A 22,295-nucleotide genomic window follows, 5' to 3' on the forward strand; every position below is an offset into this window, starting at 1 on the left:
TTATGTTAATTCCGTTGTATCTGTTAAGACACTGTTATGTCTGGTTTTACATTTCCGCTGTAAAACATCAGTATTCGAGTTGTAACAGACAATTGATTTATTTCGTATTATGAATAAAAGATTGGTTTCTGAATTCTGTACTCTGAGGCTGGTTGTTTTCGAATGTAAATTTGAGAGCAACGCCAGTGTCAACCAACCCCCATCCCGGGGCGTGACATTTCAAATCATATATTTTTTAATAAATATAAAATTCTAAGACTCATCATACATCATGAATAAAATCAAAACAAAAATTCGTGTGAGACGGTCTCCCGAGTTGTATTTACTGAGACGGATATCTTATTTGGATCATCCATGAAAAAGTATTATTTTTTATGCTAAAAGTATTATTTTTTATTATGAATATCGATAGAGTTGACATGTCTCACAGATAAAGATTCGTGAGATCGTCTCATAAAAGACTGGGTTTAAAATCAATAGTTCGAGCTAATGTATAATTTACTAATTAGTTGAAAAAACACAATTTTCAGATATTTCAACCACTTCCCAAACGTGTTCCAACAAAAATTAGATTTTCAAAGGATTGGGATTTAGCATCAATTTTACCGAACCACAACATTGATTGATTGACCGAAAATGAATCAAAGTCTCACTTGGCGCCTGTATTTTATACTTTCTTTTTCACACATACATGTTTGTATTATATTTATATATATAATAGGAATATAAAATCAGCGGTCAAATTCCGAATTCCATATTTTAAAAATAAAAATTTGTGTGAAACGGTCTCATAGATCGTATTTTGTGAGACAAATATCTTATTTTGGTCATTCACAAAAAATTATTACTTTTTATGCTAAGCGTATTACTTTTCACTGTGAATATCGGTATGATTGACTTGTTTTATAGATAAAGATTCGTGAGATCGTCTCACAAGAGATCTACTCTATTTCAAAAATGCTGACCATAAAAAAATCTAAAGATATAAAGTCGACAAATTAGATTTAGACACGGCCGGGGCAGACGTAATTAGACTGGTAGGACTTTTATGACTAATTTATTTTTTTTTCTTTTCCAAAATTTGACCTCTATTTATTATTATTTGATGACACACAAAATTTGTAATAACATAGCAAAACTGTAGTTTTGATCAGATAATTTTGTCGTTTTATAATTTTGGTCTTTTATGTCAATAAATTTTAATTTTAATATGAATCTTCTAGTTTTTGGATTTTAGTACTTTTTCATCGAGACTATAAATACTTATGAAATAACATTTTCGTCGTGTCGAGAAAAAAATTAAAATTATCTACCAAAATTGTAAATATAATATATATAAAAAACACATTTTCCCAATGACATGTGACACACATCCCTATGTTCTTTTACAAATGAATTAGTTAGAATAGTTATCCAAAAATTAAATCATGTAATGATTTTAGTTGCATCATGCGACTTAATTTTCCATATCATATATTTAGAAAAAATTTGGCCTTTTGCACGCCATCTTATTTTCCAATTTCTACCTATCTGTGCCGGTATGCTTCTTACCAACACAAGTTGTTTGCCTCCGGGCATCCATCACTCCTACGATTTATAAATGAGTAGGCAGACAGTCTCACGAATCTTTATCTGTGAGAAGGTCAACCATACCGATATTCATAATAAAAAGTAATACTCTTAGCATAAAAAGTAATTTTTTTTTACCCAAAGAAGAGATCCGTCTCACAAAATACGACCCATGAGACCGTCTCACACAAGTTTTTGCCTTTATAAATTAACCGGATGGTGGTGGCAAAATCCCTTCGAGCTCTGCCTCTCCCCCTCGCTCTCTCTTCGTAAGTTTATTTTCTTTCTAACATTAATTGCTTCAGATGTTAGTACGAAGATAATTTCCAGTGTACATGATTGTCAATCATTTCTGTGATCTTTTTTTTTTACGTATATTTGGCGATTGGTGATTTTTTTTGTTCTTGTTTTGGCGCAGCTAGGTGTGGTGAAAAAATGGCGGCGAATTTGAAAACTTACACGTTTGATGAGGTAGAGAAGCACAACAAGTTAGAGGATTGCTGGCTTATTGTCCACGGCAAGGTCTGGATCTCTTCTCTTCTCTTATCTTCTCCCCGTTTGTTTGCTTGAAGTTCTCTTTTGATTGAGGATCAGAATATTCAACGAGTGATACTCGATTGATTTTATTAAGATCTTGCGTTCCACCTGTTGAATTTGAAGCTTTGATTCCGATTTCTGAAATTAATCTGCGTTTCAAGCCTCTTCTTAACGGTTGGTGTAGAATTTTCAAATTGCAAGCGAAATTTGATTGCGTATGTTCTTCATAAGTAAAGTCAACGGGTTGCAACTTCGAGTTGCCTAAATTCACGACTAAGACAGAATTCGTAACAATAGCTAGGCAGTATATAATAGGCCTGTATTTCTCCTGTTTTCTTGGCACAAATTTGCCTGGAAATGTTGTACGATTCCAAATTTTCTTTCAACTAATAATGAATCATCCTTATCAGGTGTATGATGTGAGCCCATTCATAGAAGAACATCCTGGAGGCGAAGAAGTTATGCTATCATCTACAGGTAAAGTTGTATAATCCAACATCCCCATGTCAGTTTAATTTTATATGGATCACCGTCTTTGATTACTGATCTTGATTTGCTTGGGAAATCCAACACCCTCTACGAAGAGAAACTCTTCGTCTTCTCCAAAAATCATCCAAATTTGTGGTCTGTTGGCAGGAAAAGATGCAACCAGTGACTATGAAGACATTGGGCATAGTGAGTATGCCAAGGATTTGATGAAAAACTATATTATCGGGCAAATAGACATGTCCACTGTGCCTGAGAAACGCCATTACCTTCCTCCAGTGTCTGCGTACGAATCGAGCAAGAATTCCTCGTTTGTGGTCAAGATTTTGCAGATATTGGTGCCTCTATTCATTTTGGCATTTGCCTATGCACAATATTCCAAACAGAAATAAGTCTTACACACGGAAGAGAGAGTGTTTTTTGTCATGGCTTCTTTCCTTTATACTACGTAATGTAATAATATTTAACTAGTCCGTGCAAAACACTTGGGCTGCCTATTATCGGTAAAAAATGGTTGGAAATAAAATTTGAGAAATGCTTACATGTTCTTTTGAGATTATAAAACTACACCAATGTAATATTTTTATTGTTTGTTTTGTGCAGAAACATTTACATTATTATTCAGAGTTATGCTAAATATATATTTAGATTTACAATTAGAATATTTTTTTAGAGTATGTATCTTGTGAGATGGTCTTACGAATTTTTATCTGTGAGACATGTCAACCCTACCGATATTCATAATAAAAAGTAATGCTCTTAGAATAAAAAGTAATATTTTTTTATGGATGACCAAAATAAGATATTCGTTTCACAAAATACGACTCGTGAGATTGTTTCACAAAAGTTTTTGCCATTTTTAAGAGGTGAGAGAAAAAAATGAAATCTAATCGAATTCAATTACTTCTATAATTTATCACGTAAAATATAGACTAGATATAATAAACTTATCTGTAAGCATGCGTGTTGTATATATATACTTATTTAATAATATAAAATAATTTATAATTTATTTGGACGTTTGTTCAATTATTATTATTTTTTAGATATTCGGAATGAGAATAAATTACGTGGACGCAATCACTCTTATTATGATCCAGAAAATCGATGTTACCCTATCTATGCCATCAACATTCAGAATTGATTAGGGGGATCCACACTGGTCATCCGCGAATTTCCCCATGTAATCTTATTATTTTTATTTTACGACGATGTAATCAGCTATAGCAATCATTCGATTTATATTGAGTAAATCATTAAATTAATGTATTATTTTTCAAATCATATTAGTCAGATAAATTATATTGTTACGATATGTTCCATTACATCGGACATGCACGATGCCTTCTTGATCTTATTATTTTCTACAGTCCATTTGGCTGTAATCTTATCTCCTCCATTATTAGCAGAAAAAAATCAAAGTAGAAAATGGTGGTCAATTATGTCGTCTGTGGCTGACAATCTTAAGAGTCAAAACAAACATGATGCTCGAGTTTCTTGGAACGAAGTATGTACACAACATATGTAGCATAGTATATTATGTACAAGATTGAATGCTTACAATTTTATTAAAAATTTTAGTTAATAGAATTGATATAAAAAAAATCAAACACCATATTCCATAGCTCTATTAGAATGAACAATTATTGCAATCCCAACAATCTATCTTTCAATATTTTTCATTCTATTCGATCAAGGGGAATCGAACACGTGAAATCGACTCTGATGCCAATACATGACCAAACACTATATCTAATGGTAATAGTACAACTCAAATATTTTAAACCTTAATACTATAAAATTAAACAAAAAAGGGTAATTATATTGATTCTTTAATCTTTATTAATAACAGCTATGTTTAATAAAATCTTTAGTATTGTTAGAGATGCAAAATTAAAATAAATAACCAAAATAAAAGGGAAGATGCATACGTGCAGAGATAAGTTAGTTAATTCTTGGGTTCGACAGATTTCTTCGTTTTTTCTACATTGTCCTAATGAATACTTGGATTTACAATGCGACCTAATCAGATTTTTATTAAGGTTATATTTAAAATATTTTGCAGACGATATTAACCTACTCTTTAAGATTGTATTGATGTAATAAAAAGATAGCAAAGCTTTTAAAAATTTTAAACAGAATATTCACCGTCTCTATTCCGCTTTTTATATTCTTCTGGTCCTAATAGTGTATAATGTTAAAAAATTATTATGTTTCAATACTCGTCCTAAATTGGGATAATACTAATTGTCGTATTGATCATGAGCATAATATATATTATGTACATGTCTTTCTACACAGTGCAAATTGTTTTTTTTTTTTTAAATAAAATGATTTTATTAAATTATTTTATCTATTATAATTTCTTGAAAAACATGATTCTTTGAGTAACAATTTTAAAGTTAATTCACAAGTTTCAATACAATTATTATTCTTATTTTATAGTTCTCACCACTTCCAAAACAAGTATATATTTATATTTTAACATAATACATTATGTTTTTAATTTTAATAGATCCCATGAAATTTAAAAAAAAATTAATTATATATCAAATATGATCTGATATGGGATGATATTAACAATCAATAATATAACCAAATATATTTTATATTATTCTAAAAACATAATATATGTTTTTTAATATAATCTCGAAAAAATTATTGCTTTAGAGACAAAAAAGAATTTAAGATGGAGGAGTGGAAGAGTTTGCGTTGGTGTCTTGGGCCTTCTGAATGAGATTTGTAGAAAAATCCATACTCAATACAGAATCGATAACGACATAGCAAACCTAGAAATCACTCTCTCAGAATCAATGGAAGTTGGATGTGGATGATGTGAAATATAAGTATAGTGTGAGGGCTATGATTAAGGATTCATAAAGCACATTTCGATGTGTTATGATTAATGCTATTAGATTAGATATACCAGATCGGTGAAAAGAGCGGAGCTTATCGATATTCAATATAATATGAAGTTTTGCTTGAGAATTTAGTTAAAATATGTTCATATATATTTAGACTGTTCACTAGCAATGAGTACAATTAGTGATAAGGAAAATCTAGGATCGAATGATGTTATAATGAAGAATATCCAAAATTTGTTGGAATCAGACGAATTTTTATCTATTCAATGTATGAAAAGAAAGGTGGATCGGATCCTCTTCGACTAACTCGTCTTGCTTTTTTTTACCATCAATAGTTGAATGATGCAATGGCGTTTTTCCTTCTTGGCTTAACAGTATTCTAGGTCAAGATATTATGCAGTAATATATAATGTTTGTCTTAAAAAAAAAATTTAAACAATGACCTCTTTGAAACGCTGGCATATATGTGGAGGGGGGAAAAAACCCCAAACGGCTTCATATAAATACCCAATCCACGAACTACTGTGGAGGTTTACGCTACACAACACGACTAGCGAAAAATGCAGATCTTTGTAAAAACTCTAACTGGGAAGACAATAACGCTCGAGGTTGAATCGAGCGATACCATCGACAATGTTAAGGCCAAGATCCAGGACAAGGAAGGTATTTTCTCTTTTTTTTTTTTTCAATTTAATCGATCATTTTCCTCGTTGTTCAGATTATGTGTTGATGTTTTTGTTTGAATTTATTACATTCAGGAATCCCACCTGACCAGCAGCGTTTAATTTTCGCCGGGAAACAACTCGAGGATGGCCGGACTCTAGCTGATTACAACATTCAAAAAGGTTTACTTAAGTTTTCTTTTTCATATTTGCTTCGGTTTAGTTATTTTGTTTTATAGATTTATGTCTATATACTCTATTGATGTTGCAGAATCGACTCTGCATCTGGTTCTGAGGCTTAGGGGTGGAATTATTGAACCTTCGCTTATGGCATTGGCTAGAAAGTACAACCAGGACAAGATGATTTGCCGCAAGTAATTTTCTTATTAAGTTTCAGTCTCAGTATTTTTCATGTCAATTCCATTGCTTTTACTCAATGGAAAGTAGCTTAATGTTATTAATCGGCTCCTTACCATGTGGAATATTTGCGAAGATGATTTGGTAAATGAAAATCACGTACAAGTTATGATTCGGGGATTCACTAATCAGTTGGACTGAAAATGTGACTTTATCATGTAACGGAGGAGAGATCAAGTATATGCTAGTTCATAGATTGGATGGTGCCCTAGTATCACAGATTTATTTGTTTTTTTACTTTAGTTATATTTGTTTTGTGATGTTCTTGAAGATGTTATGCTCGTTTGCACCCTCGTGCCGTCAACTGCAGGAAAAAGAAATGTGGACACAGCAACCAGGTATGGAGATGTGATTTTTAATTGGTGCTTGTTTTGATATATTCAAATCAGTTGTTTGTGGTGAATTTATATGCTTATTGTGATTTGTTTAATTTTTGTCATGCAGTTAAGGCCGAAGAAGAAGATTAAGTAGAGAAGGGATGGTTATATATTTACTTGCTTGTGCTAGTTTCCAGTGGAATTCGTGTTGTAGCTTTTGGCAATTAGCATTTTTGAAATTTGTAACGGTGACCCTTCAGTGATTTCATGGATTTGGCCGATGTTATACTGTTGTTAATTATGATACCACTGATATTTTGAATGCAACATGGTACTCTTTAGTCTTTTTCAATGTATTGGGCTCTGTGATTTTGAGATCACCGAGTTTCTTGCTTTGGAATCGAGTAATGGTGTTTTGTGCCAGTTCTGATTCCAAAGGTGTTTTGTTATTTTTGGTCCAACTTCAATTTATTAAGCTATGTGATTTTGAGATCTCCAGGTTTCTTGTTTCGGATTTGATTAAAGTGTTATTGGTTTTTACTAAAGCGAGTTTGTTCAGTCGGTTTCATTCTTTAATTAGGTTAAAAAAAGGATGTTATTTCTACCTTCAGGACAGTAACATGTACAATGTGTTGATGTACACCTATACTTGGACTCGATGATCCAAGATATAAATCTCTTATTTCGTGCTCGAGGGAGCGTGATTGCAACAATTACCTTCATTTTTGACGGAATCATGGGATCTTGATGCTGGTTTTGATTTAATCAATTTGTGCTGATTTTACTGTTTTTGAAGAAAAATCGAGGTCATGGGTCGATTCATAACCTCTTGTTTTCAGATTCTGTACATCGACTAATATGTTATGCCTCAATAAATAACATATGTGAGGAACACCGACGGAATGTAATATGTCATGCCGACCATATACAGTATAAGATCCGTCTCTGGTTTTAATCCTTATATTCTTGCTATTTCACTGAATGCTGAAAGTTGGCCGGTGCATTCATAGCCTTTAATAGCTTTGTTTTACACAGTGGAGTTGACAGTCCAGGCGGAGTACTTGATTCCACGTGAAATAAGTAGATCCCCAATTGGGTTCCATTGGTGGCGTTGGAGTGATGCGTCTGTTTTCGGGTTGCTTGCTTGGCTTGAAGGTTCTCCCGATGGTTTGAGATCATGATATTCTTCTTTTTTGGTTGATTTAGGTTCCGAGAAACATGTATTCCCGCCGTTTTCATGTTGATTCTGGGTTATTTAAATTTAAAATTTTATTTATTTATCTTAAAAATAATTTTATATTATATGTAATGTATATCGATACATCATATTTAAATACTTCGAAAGGACAGAAAAATATAGAGAAGAATTAAATAGTTCAATATACTTCCAAATAAGATAATATCTACAGAAATTTATTTCCGAAAGTCTATATATATTTTGGAAACATGTATAAGTATACTCCGCATATTTATGTTTCATAATAATTCGCGTGGTAAAATCCTTTAAAATATATATATATATATATATATATATATATATATATATATATATATATAAACAAAAACACCATTGAATCCCGAAATGTGTGGGACAATTCTGTGTTTTCTTTCTTCTACTGCGGAGAAACGTATCCTCATCGTTGAGGCAAAGGAAAGGGGAGGGGAAGAAACAAATGCTCCATAAAAAGCAATTTAGTTCCTCTCTTTCTTCGTCTCATCCTTTCGCCGCTGCTAACGTATGTTATCGTTTTCCTCGTCAATCAGCAAAAGATTCTCAATGTAAGGATTCAGATTTTTCTGGGTTGTATATTTGACGAAGGTGGTATTTTCTGCAAATTATGCTGTGTTCAGACCTGATCGTGGCGACAGATCCATCAATATCGTTGTTACTCACATCGCAGCTGCGACTGCCGCTGCACAACCGCCGCTGCCGCTGCCGCCTTTTGTCTCCGATCTATGAGAAAGTTTACCTATTCCTCTTATGAATTCGGCCTGGATTTCCCTCCACCGCCGCTTCTCTCGCCTTTACCATCTCCATCCGCGCAACCCATTTTCCCGGATCTAATTGAGCGTGAGATTTTTCTCTTCAGTTCGGTACCCACTGCCAAAACCATTTTCGATTTTGCGACATTATCGTTTATAGCTTGCCTGCTCCTCTTCTCTCTCTTTGCTTTTTCTTTTGTTTTCCATCTCCGCCTCAGATCTCGCCACTTGCCCCATTTACGGAAATTCAATTCTCTCTGGACCGTGCGGTTGCTTCTCGTGTTATTGGCGGCATTCTGGGCACTTAACGAAATTTTACGGCTACCATTTGTTCGTAGGAAGTACTTTTACCCATTTTTGCCTCCAATTTCCCTGCAACAACAAGCCAATATATGTAAACTCCACGTCGTTCTCTCCCTTGGATTATTCGAACCCGGATTCTTGATTACCCTTCTCTTTTTGGTCAATGTTTCAATCAAGAAAAGAAACCAATCACAAATTTGGGCCCTTGTATCTATTTTCGCAGCATGTACGCCCATTGCACTGCTGCAGACATTTCTTGTCCACTTCTGGCCAGTGGAGACCAAATTGTCGAAATTCTTACACGGCAGCTCCGTACTTTCAAACGATAATAACGGGAATAGAACCGTGCTCTGCACATACCCTTTCTTCAGTTGTGTCGTATTTTCAGCATTTGCGATAGGTTATGTTATGGTTTTTTTGTTATCATGTTGGCGTGTCCTGTCATTTGTGATCAACAAGAGCATCAGACGTCGAATCAATACCCTGTCCACCATGATTATGGTAGCACTTCCGCTGCAGATTCTTTGTCTCAGCCTGTCCTGGCTGTGGATGCCTGAGTATGTAGCCTACGGCTGTGTTGTCCTGGCCATGTTTGTTGGCGTGACGTGCTGTATGGTGGTGGCGGAGGTCATCTTGGTAATCAAGCCCATCACGGATGCGTTGGCCGCCGGAGGAAGCTTTTCGCGATGTGATTCCAGTGATGTTTCGTGTAAGACATTGGAAGCTGGGGATACGAACCAGTTGCGATGAGATTCACTGCGTAATTGACGGAACAGATCTCTGCTTCTACTTTCTTGCATGGAATTGAGGGTAGTAGTATGGTCAATTAAACTAATAGGCCTTGGGTTTTCATCGAGAATGAGGTTAATTTCGTCATTTCAGCAAACATTTGTTGTGAAAAGGGCAAAGCCGTAAGTTAACTTGTTTTGTTTTTGGTCGTATTTTTTTCTTGATTCATTCAATGCCAAACAATATTTTAATACGTGAATGGGACTGTTGAAAATTTTGTGTAGTTTTACCGTTTATTCGTGTGACATGCAATATAAAACAAATTAATATATATATAAATTATTCCTAAATTTGAGTGATATTATATTTATCAGAATAATGTCCAAAGTGGCTCTAGTGTGGCCCCACCCGTCATACCAAAAAATAAAGATTTTAAAAAAAATTTGTTTAGATTTTTTATTGTATAAAATATGGGGTGACTTGAGAATATTTTTAATAATATAAAAAAAATAATTATAAAATTAAATATTTTAATATCTTTTAAAATAATTACTTTAAGTTCTCAAACTTGATACAATCAACTTTTAAAATTAAATATACATCATGTCCGTCCTCGTCAAGCTCACGATCATATATGTCGACTTTTAAAATTACAAATGTATCCTCGTAATTTTTTATATACCTTGTAGTGTAATACTTCTCATGCATCATATTAAAAAGTGAGAAATTTTTAAAAAATAATTTAAGGAAAAAATAATATAAAATAGAATTAAACATAAATATAAACTTTTATTTTGGTTGTGAATGTTAAAACCCAAAATATTATATTTAAAAACTAAAATCAATAAAAACCAAAACATATTTATAGATTGAATTTTTAATTTGTCTTTTGCTTTTATTTTAATATTTTGTTTAACTTTTCACTTAAATATGTCGAAAATAAAATTAAATTGAACTCATTTATTGAAGAGTGACTTGTAAATATTACAAAGATGTTACATGTGTTTTTTTGACGAGTAGGTCTCTTGTAAAACGATCTCACGAATCTTTATCTGTGAGACGGGTCAACCTTACCGATATTCACAATAAAAAGTAATTATATTGACATAAAAAGTAATATTTTTTCATGAATGATCTAAATAAGATATCTGTCTCACAAAATACTACTCGTGAGATCGTCTCACGTAAATTTTTATGATTTTTGACATGGGTAAGAATGTTTTACAAAATTGACAGTTAATGTATATAGACGCGCATGTACTTGATAACTGGCCTTGTGATCTCTTTATAAATAGCGCGGAGGCTCGATTGGTCAAACGGTTTACCTTCCTGGCGAGTGTGCCAACTCCTCCGAAAACCCTATTTTCACAGAGCCCACCCCTCGCAAAGCCCTAATTTCCTCAATCGCTCGCCTGAAAAAGTACGAAAATTTATCATTTGATTCAGCTGTTCGTTTACCTCGTTCCTCGATTCTCACTGTTACTCTTCGCCTATCTCCATTTTCGATCTCTTATTTTCTAGGGTTTTGATTGGGAATTCGTTCTTTTTCCTTTCTGATACACAAATTAAGAGTGGGGGAAGTAGACAACTGTTTTTCGTTGTTGAAATTAATGGATACGACGGCGGCCGGTGCTGCCGCCACACGGGGAGGGGTTTCGCTGCCGCTTTCATCGTCTTCTCAGCCTTCTCGGAAGGAGTGGCGTGTTGTTTCTGAGCAAATGGTTCGAAACTCAGCTAATGAGGTAGATTTCAGTGAAATTTTTTACTTACATATGCTTCAGTGTGCTTTGTATTCAATGTGCTTTTAGTTTTAGTTTTGAAATTGATTTATGTCGTAGCATCGAATAAAAAAGTCAAGGTCTAAAATGATATTTTATTTATTTATTTTTTTCCGGTTTCCTATATATCAGGAAGTAGAGCGTTCTAAAATCGGCCAATCGGATGAGAGATTGATATACGAGGTAATAATCGTGATTCGTTGAAGTTGGAATTTTATTCTCGGTGTTTTTCTTTTTAATTGAATCAACGCCAACATGAGTGAAAGTTAAGCTGATTTGATGTGCTGTATTAAAGGTGCAGCATGGGAGAGAATCAATAAATATGGATTTCCGCTCAATAACTATTGACAGAGGCTTGGACAACAATGTTTTGCAGCAGAGACTTCAGACAGTGGCAAAACAAAGAGTAGAATTGCAGCATATTGAGATCGAACTTCGGGGGCAACTGTTTGCGAGTTCCAAAATCTTGGAGTTGCAGAATACTTATGATGCTCAGATACACGAGCATGTGAATGTAAATATCAAATTACAGGTTCTCTCTTCATTTTTGAGTGGGCATGTTTTCTTAAAGTCTTGATCCATGTTAGACAAATATGTCGATTTGTTATTCTCTTTCTCGCTGAACTTTTGTATTATGTTTGTGTTTTTAGGAACAATTGCATGAGTTGGAACAGAATTTACGTGAGCTGGAGAGAAAGATAGAAGAAAAGGAAAGAGAGCTGCATGCTATTAGATTGGATAATGAAGCGGTTAGTTTGATAATTTTATTTATTTTTCTGAACTTTGATGGTATTTTATGCTGCTGATGCCTGCTATTTGTTTTGTTTTAGATTAAGTTCTCTATATCTTCTTGCAGGCCTGGGCCAAAGAGGACCTTATCAGGGAACAAAGTAAAGAGCTCCAGAGCTACAGGCATGTCCTCCATATATTTATTGAATTAGTTTATTAAGATGTTGATTGCTGCTAATCATTGATATTTTTTTATTGAGTTGCTGCAGCCTTTCTTTTTGCAATTTTGTCTCGTTCTTGAAATGTTTTTTTTTGTTCTTTTAAGCATGTATTTACTGCAAAGCAGGGACAAATCTAGGATTTTATATCCAGATGGGCTGAAGTCTGAACTCTACAAATTGTAAACTTTTAGTGGAAATAAATTCTAAAAATTTAATGTATCAAGATTAATACTAATAATAAATCAAATATATCGTGATGTATATATTTAATTTTAATGCACAAAAAATAGGTAAAAATAATAATTTTTTTAGTAGTTTTTTTTAGGGATTTTTAATAGGTTTTTAAAAATGTTATCATACATATCCATAGTTGGATTAATACTTGAGCCAAACTGCTATGAAAAAATTTGATTTAATTTGAGTCATTAATATTGATATATTATTTTAGAGAATATAGTCATGTATTAATGTATACATTATTAAGTGATAAATTCACTGCCATGTATACATATTTCAAGTCCAATAAAGTATATTCACATGAAGCCCAACCACATATATTCTTAAAATTAAATCCAACTCAACATATATGCATAATTATGTAATATATTCACTATCATTTTTATGAAATGCCCAACATATATTTATTCACACAAAACCCAAAAATTAGGATGGGCTAGACCATATATATCACACAAAGCCTAGCCCAAAATAGCCCCTACAGAGATACATCCCCGCTTCAAAGTAAATAAACCAGTTGGAGAAGTTTTTATTTGTTTCTAAAACATTTTCTTTGTTCCTATTTCTTTCTTCTGCATTTCTGAGCCTTGTGTCTTTGGGCGTGTGAATATCTTCCAATAACTTGCATCCTCTTCCAGGAGGGAGAGAGAGAATTCCGAGGCTGAAAGAGTGCAACACATTAAACAAATACATGATCTTCAGGAACATTTTCAAGAAAAAGAACAGCAGTTTTTGGAGCTGCAGGATCAGGTTTGTTTTTGCAATTTTATGACGCAATATTTATTTGACAAATCAGAATGCATTGCTAAATTTTTGTCAAACGGTTCAGAGGAAATATTTATCGTATTCATGTATTTGGCATCACACTGCTGCATTACTGGTTAGATAGTGCTATATTGTTGTCATGATCATCTTAGACTTCATGGAACACTAAATTTTGTTATTGAATTGAAATTCTGTCCTTGAAAAACATTTGATAATGTGTCTTGTATCATTTTGGCGATGTAAAATATTTTTTGATGGATATATCCTACTACCTTGTTGAATGTATTTTGACAATTAGCTTTCTCCATCCAGCATAGAATTGCACAAGATGCCATTATTTTCAAAGATGAACAGTTACGTGAGGCACAAGCTTGGATGACTCGTGCTCGGGAAATGGATGCCTTGCAATCTACCACTAACCATACATTGCATGCTGAACTGCATGAACGTACAGAGCAGTGTAATCAGTTGTGGATAGGCTGTCAAAGACAGGTGGTTAATGTTTTATGTCCTTCAAATAGAAATGCATGTGTTGAGGTTGATTGTTATGTTTTCAAATAGATGATAATTTTATGTTTTGGTCAACCAGTTTGGTGAGATGGAAAGGCTTCATCTGCATATCCAACAGCTGCAGCTTGAATTAGCTGATGCTAGAGAAAGAAGTGGAAGTTACTCAGATGGACCACAAGTATCACAAACAAATTCAAAGGATGTTTCTATCGGACGGAACAAGGGTGGACAGCTGGAGGGAAAAGGCTTGCCGAGTGAAAATTCTGGTAGCGTATTGAATGGAAATTCTGAAAACGTTTTGTCCTTGGCTTCTGGAGGTCATTCGTCAACCCTGGTAGGTGATACTCTTGTTGGATCCATGTGTCTGCTACCTGTGTGCTAAATGAGTTTTGTATCAGTTTGTGATTGCGAGCCTCTGAATCAATCTTTCGGTGAAATACCAACTTCTATAATCTGCAACTTTTTTCTAGTTCGGTCATTTTTGGATCATTTCTTGGCCCATATCAGAGTTTTTATACATGTCAGTATGCCTGTTAAATTTTGTTTTGTCTGCCTGTTTCTTCACAGATTTTAAACTGATCGTAACCATATAACATAATGTTTTGTAGTCTCTCACTTTCTTATGTACTAGAGTATGTGCAATTTTAATCATACTTACTCCTCACAGAGGAGAAAAGTTTTAGGGAGTTCAAAAAATTGCCCCTAATAGATATCAGTTCATGCGTGTCTGTGGCAACCATCGTGTTGTTACTTTAACCTTCCATTTTTTTGGTAGACCGACCATGTTCATGGTGTTCCATTTTCTCCATCACTGATTGGGATGCCAACCTTCCTTCCACCTGGACAGATGGCTGCTTTGCGTCCATTTGTGATTCATCAACAAGGACTACCCCATTCTGTGCAATTGCAAGGAACACAATCCCCTTTTCACTCCGTGCCCGCAATTTCTACAATTCAACAATGGCAGCAGCACCAGGTATGTAGCCTTTACAACTTATTATCAACTCTCTTGATTATATTACGAGTTGTTACAGAAAATAATTTTGTGGCCTTTTTCATTATTTGGTTCAATCAGCCAGATAACCAACATGCGCCTGTGCACCAGCATCAGCAAACCCAAGAAAACTCTGTGGGAACAGAGTCCAATGGTTACTGTCAAGTATCAGAGAATGAGCAAACTCTGAATTCGAGTTATTTGGATAATAATATCAATCAAGAGTTACTTCCTGGTTCAGTGGTTCTTTCACCAAATGAAGAGGCACAGGTAGCTCAATGAAATTGTCTAATGCAATTTGCCCTGTGCAGCACGATTTCAAATACTCAATTCCCTTCAGCTATTGAACAATGTTCAGGTGCTCAACTCTGTTGATAAAAGCTATGATAGTGTTCAATCTCAACAAAACTTGCTGCAAGTTTCTTCCCAGTTTCATGATTCTCTAAGACTGGATCCTATTGAGAACAATAATGCCAATAAGGTTAGATAATTTCCATTCAACTCCCACTTTTTCAACCATATTTTTGATCTTTTTGCCATGTATTATTGTTTGTACAGGAAAAGAGTATAAACTCTGTTATTGATAATGGAGTGGAGAACAAAAACCCGGGGATGGAACTTTTGAATCCTTCCATCAGTGCATCCTCATCCGAAGCGTCAACTCCTGTAAATTTCATTGAAACAACAAACACTCCTTTGGTTTCTGTTTTGACCAATGGCATTGTTTCCACCGGACAGAAAACTGATGTGGTTGGGAAGACTGGGGAACACTTTCTACTCGACGAGAGATCATTGCTTGCTTGCATAGTTCGCACGATTGGATCTGGTGGCAGAATTAGGATTAGTTCAACGGTGAGTTAGATTGACCAATGCTTTGTTTACTTGTCTTTCTTTATCCTGATTTTCACAGAAGTAGTTATGACCATTGTTTACAACTATTTTGATGCTGTTTGTGTAAACAGCTCCCTAATAGGCTTGGAAAAATGCTTGGCCCTCTACACTGGCATGATTATAAGAAGCAGTATGGGAAGCTTGATGATTTTGTGGCTAGCCATCCTGAGGTATGACATACTTTTCTCTAATTGTATTTCTTGTTTGTCATTTATAATTTTTTTTATCAAGTGTTGTTTTGTTTCTTAAGTTATTCGTGATAGAGGGGGACTTCATTCAGCTCCGAGAGGGTGCACAAGAAATCATAGCTGCTACAGCTGCTGTCGCAAAAGTGGCAGCAGCAGCGGCTGCTGCACCTTCATCATACTCGTCATTTTTGCCTTCTGTGACAGTGACTCCCATGGCACAGTCCCACCGGCTGAAAAAGATATATTCGTTTGATTCCTCACCTGTCAATGTTGATAAGAGCAATTTAAATTCTTCCCACTTATTAGTGACACCGAGTCAAAACTTGAACGGGGCCTCCTTTAACATCAGTGGTGGAATTTCGAATGTCAAAATTTTGAGCAAACCCAAGGATCGTGTGGAAAGAAATGACTCCGAATCTAAGCTGGGTCGATCTGTACAAGTTGAAAATGGGACGAACTCTGACAAGAATGACTTTTTTCAAAGCAAGGGTGTGTCGCAAGCGAGACATGGCACAAGCAGGTATTAATTGGAATGCTGCACCATTTTTATGTAATTTAAATTTCTGGTACTTCTGAATAATATCTCATGGAATTTATGTTTGTTTTTCGACAGGGCAATTGGGGCTGCCTCCAACCCTAGGAGATAGTAAGCCATGTCATCCTCTTTTATGAAGCATTTGGATTGAGTTTTTTAATAAGTGATTTCAAATATATTATAGTTTGTTTAACTTTAATCTAGAGATTTTCAACTACTCTATTTTCGGTTTGATGGTATTGTGCCATTTGAAATCCGTTGTTCAAATCATTCCTCTCTATCAAATTTCTTTTTGCAAATGCAAACTTGAATTGCCTTAGGATGGAGATATTTGGGAGGAAAAGGACATAAAATCATGGAAAAAAGTTTGGTAAATATTGATTGTTGAACTTCTGACTTAATCGAGTTATATCTGAAATCTATTGATCCAAATTTTCCAACTTAAATCAAAATTTCTAAATCAAATATAGCGTCAATAATTTTGATATCAATTTTTTGGTGGTTATTTGTTGACTTCAATAAATTATTTGTAATTATTTATAATCATTGTCATTCTTATGATATAAATTTCGGGATTTGTTTTTGCAGGATATGTTTCGGATAACATTTGGAGAGGTTGACGGGAGGGAAACTGTAAAGTTTCATTTTTTAATCTCCGGTTGTACATATCGGACAGAAATCTGATTCTGAATACTGACTTATTTATAACATTATTATATTCGGTTTAATGGAAAGAACTTGAATTTCATCTTCTTTGTGTTTGTGCATCTAGTTTTCATCTGTATTGCTCTAAAATTTGTGAGAATTAGATATTTTACTGTATAAAAATAAAAAAAATGTCGATTTTTTTAAAGTTTTTAGCATTTTTTTCTTCTGAAAAACTCGATGAAGCGTTAATATGAAGTCAAATATACAAAATACAATCATAAAAGATTCATGTTTAACTAATAAAAATCATATGTCTAAGCTGAACAATGATTCGAAAACCCCCTGCTCCTGCAAATGGTGCAATAAAAACCATAACGGGTCACCAGTTTTAACAATTACAGTTAGAGATGTCAATGGAGCGGGTTTGGCTAAATGCAAGACCCTCATCATGAAAAAAAACTTTGACCTATTACCTGTCCCACCCCGGTTAAATATTCTTCGGACCCACTCCACCTCGAATACGAAACGGGGCCGGGTAGACCCATGAGACCCGAATTTTTTTAAAATAAAAAAGTAATCTTTCTTCTCACATGACTGAATTATGAAACAGACAAGCCTCTAAATACAACATTGTGGAAAATTAATTCATGTCTTCGACCATACTTAATAATAACAAACAAAGTATTTTCAAGATATAAAGAATTACATAAAAAAAGAGTTAATAGCTCTCCAAAAAAATCTTGACATCCCTAAAAATAAGTCATAATATAATTTAAACAGATCAATATAAAATCAGCGAGTAGGCAATATTTCAGACATATTCTTCAGGATCATTTTCCTCTTCATCAAGAATGGTGGAACAAGTTGGTAAACTACTTGAAGAATTAACTGCAAAATTAAATAGAGAAAGTACATTGAAAAAATAAAACTATAATTTCAAATTGTAAAAAAATGTAATTTAAAAAAAGAAAGTACAGTAAAAAAAATTAAAATGAAAGTACAATAACAAAATAAAACTGTGATTTATTTACCTTTCACATCACCCCATAACCATTTTCGCGAGCACATCAATGTCTCCAAAGTCGTTGGATTAAGTCTACTAAGAATGAGGACCGACTATTCTTCCACTATTGCTAAAAGCATATTCAAATGCAACAGTTTACATATGAATAGTTAAGACTGTTATGGTTGAGGTGAGCTACTAAAAAAATGAAAATTAATAAAACTAAAATCCTAGAGTATTTATATCCACATATATGGGGCGGATATGAGGCGGATATTATAGGACCCATGACCCGTCCCATATCCGGACATGTCTGAAAAATTGGACTCGAGACCCGCCCCATGACTCATTTAGTATGCCCAAACCCACTCCATACACACGGGTCCATTGCGGGTCTGAGTAAAACCCGGACCCATTGACATCCTTAGTTACAGTCGATTTGATAATACTTCGAATCATTCGAAATCAAAATTTAATCTTTTATCTTTAATTCTTAATCGTTGACATGATAGTTAATATTTAACAATCTAAATAATTTTAACTTGGTTAATGTAAATCAAACAATTTGAGTAATATAAAAACGATTAGTAAAGAATTTTAAATTTTAAAATGGATTTATTAGTCAGATCTCTACATCTTACAAGCCGTTTATGTGATTTTATATCATATATATTTTATCAAATATATATATATATAAAATTTTGAAATGTTGATCATTTACCATGTTCATATCCGTGCACAACTATGAAATAAAACTCTCATATTAGATATAATGAAACATATCCAAAATTGTGTGTATATATATGTATATATATATATATATATTCAAACGCCATACACAACCAACAGCTGCTTCAGCTTCGTGAAAGAAAATAAACACTGAGGTCAAAGGGTGTGCTGCTGCCTAAACAAAATTTACTACAAGGTTTCATGCCAAGCCGATTAGGTAACACCTTAGCAACATTTAACCAAAATGATGCATCTCAAGTCAGATGTATAAGAAACTGAGAAATGCAATCACTCAGAAAAAGTCCATCTAAGCAACCATAAAGGGTTGAATTTGAGTATCACCAATAAACCTCCCACGACAAATCAAGACTCCCGCATTCATTCTCGTCCATCAACGGATCCCAGAGCAGAGTGTCCGTGACCGTCACCAGAATTAGACTCCATAGCACCCAGCTGGCTTCCTCTTAAATCCATCAAATTACCTGAACCGGCAACTCCAGGTTGCATAAGTAGATGCATACCATTATTAGTTATCCCTCCATGACCAAAATGGCCTTGCAACTGCTGTTGTTGGAATTGTAGAAGCTGATTTTGTTGGTCTTGAGACCTCATAGAATTGAGCTGGAAAGGTAACTTTGCAACAGGAACGCCGACTTGTTGCTGTTGAACAGTTGTTGCGTGAGACTGTAGCACATGGCTTCCGGGTGGGGTAAGAGAACTAGTGGGAAGCTGCAAATACAGCTCATTGTTAGAAAGAGGGAATGCATTTATAGCAAGTATAGAAGACATGCTAGAGACCTGTGAAGGGGGTGCGGTTGATCCTTGTGGCTGAGCATCAGCGATGGCAGCTAAATACATTAAGTTCTTCTGAAGAATGGCTTGATACCTGAATTATTTCATTAACAGAGCATGCCACGTGGCTCAACATACATGGTGAAGTGTTTCATATTGGAGTTTAGATTAATGATTGGAGACAAGTATTGCCTGAAAAATGATCGTGTATTGTTTGTAAAAAATAATATGAAAAACGAAAATGACCTCCGAAAACTTGGTGTTTAAGTGAACTTTGGCTATAATCTCATCAAGTTATGTACATACATACAATAAAAGCACAGCATACTATTTCATACACATCCGATTTAGAAAGAAGAGTCCCACACCTTTTCTTCTTCTTTTATTGTCTCCCCAATTCTCCCTTGTGTAGATACTAAATACTAGTTTGTTTTTTTACCATGAATAAGTATTTCACTTTGAACATGACTACTCAACAAACGAAATGCATTCAATTACCACACTTCTAAAGCAAAAGGAGTCCGTGTTATGAGAAAAATGGCCTATGTAAATTTAAATAACAAGTCTTTGCAAGGTCGAAAAATCCTAGCAAACTTCATCATCTTCAAATATTAAAGAATTGAATTGGATCACAGCCGCGGATTATTTATTACCGCAACCCTATAATGATCCGGTAGTACAGATGAAGCACAAATTCATTCAAGACATCAGTATTCATTTTCTATATAGAGTCAAATACCGGCAAAAACTGAAACGACTCAAGGAAAACATAAACATAGAACTAAAAAAATTCACATAAATGCAATAAATTCGCATGGAAATGAATCAAATGCGACTCACTGAGCACATTCAGCCATTTTCCCAATTTTTTGGCTCTCCAGTATAGCCATGATCAAGTTTTTGTTCTCATCCAACAACTGCATCGACAAGAATTTACCAACGTAAGATTTTGGCATGAATGACCCGTAATCATATAAATCGCAGAACACAATTATCTCATAAATTCCCACACTTCATCCCGTAGTCATACAAGTGGGAAATTTCAAATTATTTTTTAGATACTGCAGAAAAGGCATGTAATTTTCAGAAGTGGTCCAATGTATCCGCCCCAAAAATAAATAAATAATAGAGAAAAATCAAAATATAGCGTTTTCCAACAAAAAAAAAAACATGAATCATTTCGAGAAAAACAAAAGAATAATAATAAATGAAAACAAAAAACTCGAAAAAAACCTTTTGAATCTGCTCGGTGGAGACGAGACTGAGTGGGGACGGGGTGGTAGCAGAATTCATTCCTTGGGGTGCGTGTTGCTGCATTTTTGCTCCTATTTACACTGATTTCTTCCAAATAACCCTAAGCTCGAAATTTGGATGGAAAGGAATCGAAATGATTAATGATTTGACTTCTGAAATGGAAACTACTCCCGTCAATGTAATTTGTTGGTTACAAATATAAATATTTCACTTGCATACCAAAAACCAATAATTTTCACAATTTAATCTATCTTTTTTGGAATTTTTTATTTACGAAAACTAGAACGAGAAATTTTAATATGAAAAAGAGATTTTTTATTTTTGCTTCAAAAAAAAAAAATTAATTGAATGATATTATTTACAAGTTACTTTAGGTAGGAAGGTACTTCCATAATTATTCAACGATTTTTTGAAAGTTAAAACAAGGATTAAAATAAAAAGTGGTTTAAAACAAATCAATTGTAGTATTTTTAAGATATGGAAAATAACTCGTGAAATTGTTTCATAAGTTTTTATGTGTTTTTTTTTAATTTGCACCGATAAATATTCTATTTAAAGTAATTTTTGATCGAGAAAGATAAGTTCCTTTCTTGGAGAGACTTGTTTGGCATTATATATGTACGAAAACTTGTATAGGACGATTTCACGGGTTGTATTTTATAAGACGGATCTCTTATTTAAATCATCCATGAAAAAATATTACTTTTTATGCTAAGAATATTACTTTTTATTATGAATATCGGTAAAGTTGACCCGTCGCACAGATAAAAATTCGTGAGAACATCTCACAAGAGACCTACTCTTTTATATATATATATATATATATATATATATTAATATATCATCCGTGCGATCCATGTGATATTTTATGAAACTAACGATTAAATTTTGTAAGTACGCACGTTTGAATAATTACTTAAAATTAACAATATAATGTAATAAATATATTTAAATTTTAATTATTATTATAAAAATATTGTAAATTTACACGCTTCCTAGATTTTTAACATACAGGCTCTGGTTCATTTAGAGCTTATATTTCAACATTTTAAGAAAAATTAAAAGATTCCTTTTAATAATTAATTTATATCTAAACGCTAGAATTGCATAAGCGTAGCTCTATTAAAAGCAAAACGAGTATGTCAAAATCTAAG

At 33.8% G+C, this 22,295-nt stretch overlaps 5 protein-coding genes across 12 annotated transcripts; 4 read left to right on the forward strand and 1 right to left on the reverse strand.

Annotated features, from left to right (window-relative positions):
- Positions 1-1,779: 1,779 nt before the first annotated feature.
- On the forward strand, positions 1,780-3,140 carry LOC142540343 (cytochrome b5-like). The gene is made up of 4 exons (XM_075646424.1): positions 1,780-1,838; positions 1,988-2,091; positions 2,517-2,583; positions 2,743-3,140. The coding sequence occupies exons 2-4, from the start codon at positions 2,005-2,007 to the stop codon at positions 2,982-2,984; spliced, it is 396 nt and encodes a 131-aa protein (XP_075502539.1). The 5' UTR covers positions 1,780-1,838; positions 1,988-2,004; the 3' UTR covers positions 2,985-3,140.
- Positions 3,141-5,923: 2,783 nt separating this feature from the next.
- On the forward strand, positions 5,924-7,197 carry LOC142538977 (ubiquitin-ribosomal protein eL40 fusion protein). Its single transcript, XM_075644272.1, has 5 exons — positions 5,924-6,119; positions 6,215-6,301; positions 6,390-6,492; positions 6,807-6,873; positions 6,980-7,197. The coding sequence occupies exons 1-5, from the start codon at positions 6,017-6,019 to the stop codon at positions 7,004-7,006; spliced, it is 387 nt and encodes a 128-aa protein (XP_075500387.1). The 5' UTR covers positions 5,924-6,016; the 3' UTR covers positions 7,007-7,197.
- Positions 7,198-8,808: 1,611 nt separating this feature from the next.
- LOC142538422 (uncharacterized) lies at positions 8,809-9,888 on the forward strand. The gene has a single exon (XM_075643742.1). It carries the CDS (start codon positions 8,809-8,811, stop codon positions 9,886-9,888), a length of 1,080 nt encoding a protein of 359 aa, XP_075499857.1.
- A 1,287-nt stretch (positions 9,889-11,175) lies between these two features.
- On the forward strand, positions 11,176-17,468 carry LOC142540344 (uncharacterized). Of its 8 annotated transcripts, XM_075646429.1 has the most exons (17): positions 11,176-11,609; positions 11,778-11,828; positions 11,941-12,177; positions 12,296-12,394; positions 12,502-12,557; positions 13,471-13,582; positions 13,910-14,089; positions 14,187-14,441; positions 14,883-15,083; positions 15,183-15,371; positions 15,442-15,582; positions 15,660-15,767; positions 15,840-15,953; positions 16,064-16,162; positions 16,243-16,700; positions 16,794-16,835; positions 17,304-17,468. In XM_075646429.1, the coding sequence occupies exons 1-16, from the start codon at positions 11,478-11,480 to the stop codon at positions 16,825-16,827; spliced, it is 2,466 nt and encodes an 821-aa protein (XP_075502544.1). In that variant the 5' UTR covers positions 11,176-11,477; the 3' UTR covers positions 16,828-16,835; positions 17,304-17,468. The 8 variants fall into 8 exon arrangements, with proteins under 8 accessions (XP_075502544.1, XP_075502541.1, XP_075502545.1 ...); XM_075646426.1 differs by having other exon boundaries at positions 15,660-15,953; positions 16,794-16,826; XM_075646430.1 differs by having other exon boundaries at positions 14,955-15,083; positions 15,660-15,953.
- Positions 17,469-19,244: 1,776 nt separating this feature from the next.
- LOC142540346 (GRF1-interacting factor 2-like) lies at positions 19,245-21,335 on the reverse strand. The gene is made up of 4 exons (XM_075646433.1): positions 21,121-21,335; positions 20,728-20,804; positions 19,894-19,981; positions 19,245-19,824 (listed from the first exon to the last, which is right to left on the reverse strand). The coding sequence occupies exons 1-4, from the start codon at positions 21,202-21,204 to the stop codon at positions 19,474-19,476; spliced, it is 600 nt and encodes a 199-aa protein (XP_075502548.1). The 5' UTR covers positions 21,205-21,335; the 3' UTR covers positions 19,245-19,473.
- Positions 21,336-22,295: the final 960 nt, after the last annotated feature.

The sequence above is a fragment of the Primulina tabacum genome, chromosome 3 (assembly GCF_025594145.1).
Source record: "Primulina tabacum isolate GXHZ01 chromosome 3, ASM2559414v2, whole genome shotgun sequence".
Classification (NCBI taxonomy): domain Eukaryota; kingdom Viridiplantae; phylum Streptophyta; class Magnoliopsida; order Lamiales; family Gesneriaceae; genus Primulina; species Primulina tabacum.

Bases quoted from the DNA above. Each gene is read 5' to 3' on its own strand.
- LOC142540346 (XM_075646433.1), bottom strand. From the start codon at position 21,204: ATGCAGCAACACGCACCCCAAGGAATGAATTCTGCTACCACCCCGTCC. The intron at 20,805-21,120 runs GTTTTTTTCGAG...TTGTCGATGCAG, and splicing joins CCACCGAGCAGATTCAAAAG to TTGTTGGATGAGAACAAAAA. The intron at 19,825-19,893 runs GTCTCTAGCATG...CTGTATTTGCAG, and splicing joins CAACCGCACCCCCTTCACAG to CTTCCCACTAGTTCTCTTAC.
- LOC142540343 (XM_075646424.1), top strand. From the start codon at position 2,005: ATGGCGGCGAATTTGAAAACTTACACGTTTGATGAGGTAGAGAAGCAC. The intron at 2,092-2,516 runs GTCTGGATCTCT...CATCCTTATCAG, and splicing joins GGCTTATTGTCCACGGCAAG to GTGTATGATGTGAGCCCATT. The intron at 2,584-2,742 runs GTAAAGTTGTAT...GTCTGTTGGCAG, and splicing joins AGTTATGCTATCATCTACAG to GAAAAGATGCAACCAGTGAC.
- LOC142540344 (XM_075646426.1), top strand. From the start codon at position 11,478: ATGGATACGACGGCGGCCGGTGCTGCCGCCACACGGGGAGGGGTTTCG. The intron at 15,084-15,182 runs GTATGTAGCCTT...TGGTTCAATCAG, and splicing joins AACAATGGCAGCAGCACCAG to CCAGATAACCAACATGCGCC. The intron at 15,954-16,063 runs GTGAGTTAGATT...TTGTGTAAACAG, and splicing joins GAATTAGGATTAGTTCAACG to CTCCCTAATAGGCTTGGAAA.
- LOC142538422 (XM_075643742.1), top strand. From the start codon at position 8,809: ATGAGAAAGTTTACCTATTCCTCTTATGAATTCGGCCTGGATTTCCCT.
- LOC142538977 (XM_075644272.1), top strand. From the start codon at position 6,017: ATGCAGATCTTTGTAAAAACTCTAACTGGGAAGACAATAACGCTCGAG. The intron at 6,302-6,389 runs GTTTACTTAAGT...TTGATGTTGCAG, and splicing joins TGATTACAACATTCAAAAAG to AATCGACTCTGCATCTGGTT. The intron at 6,874-6,979 runs GTATGGAGATGT...TTTGTCATGCAG, and splicing joins AATGTGGACACAGCAACCAG to TTAAGGCCGAAGAAGAAGAT.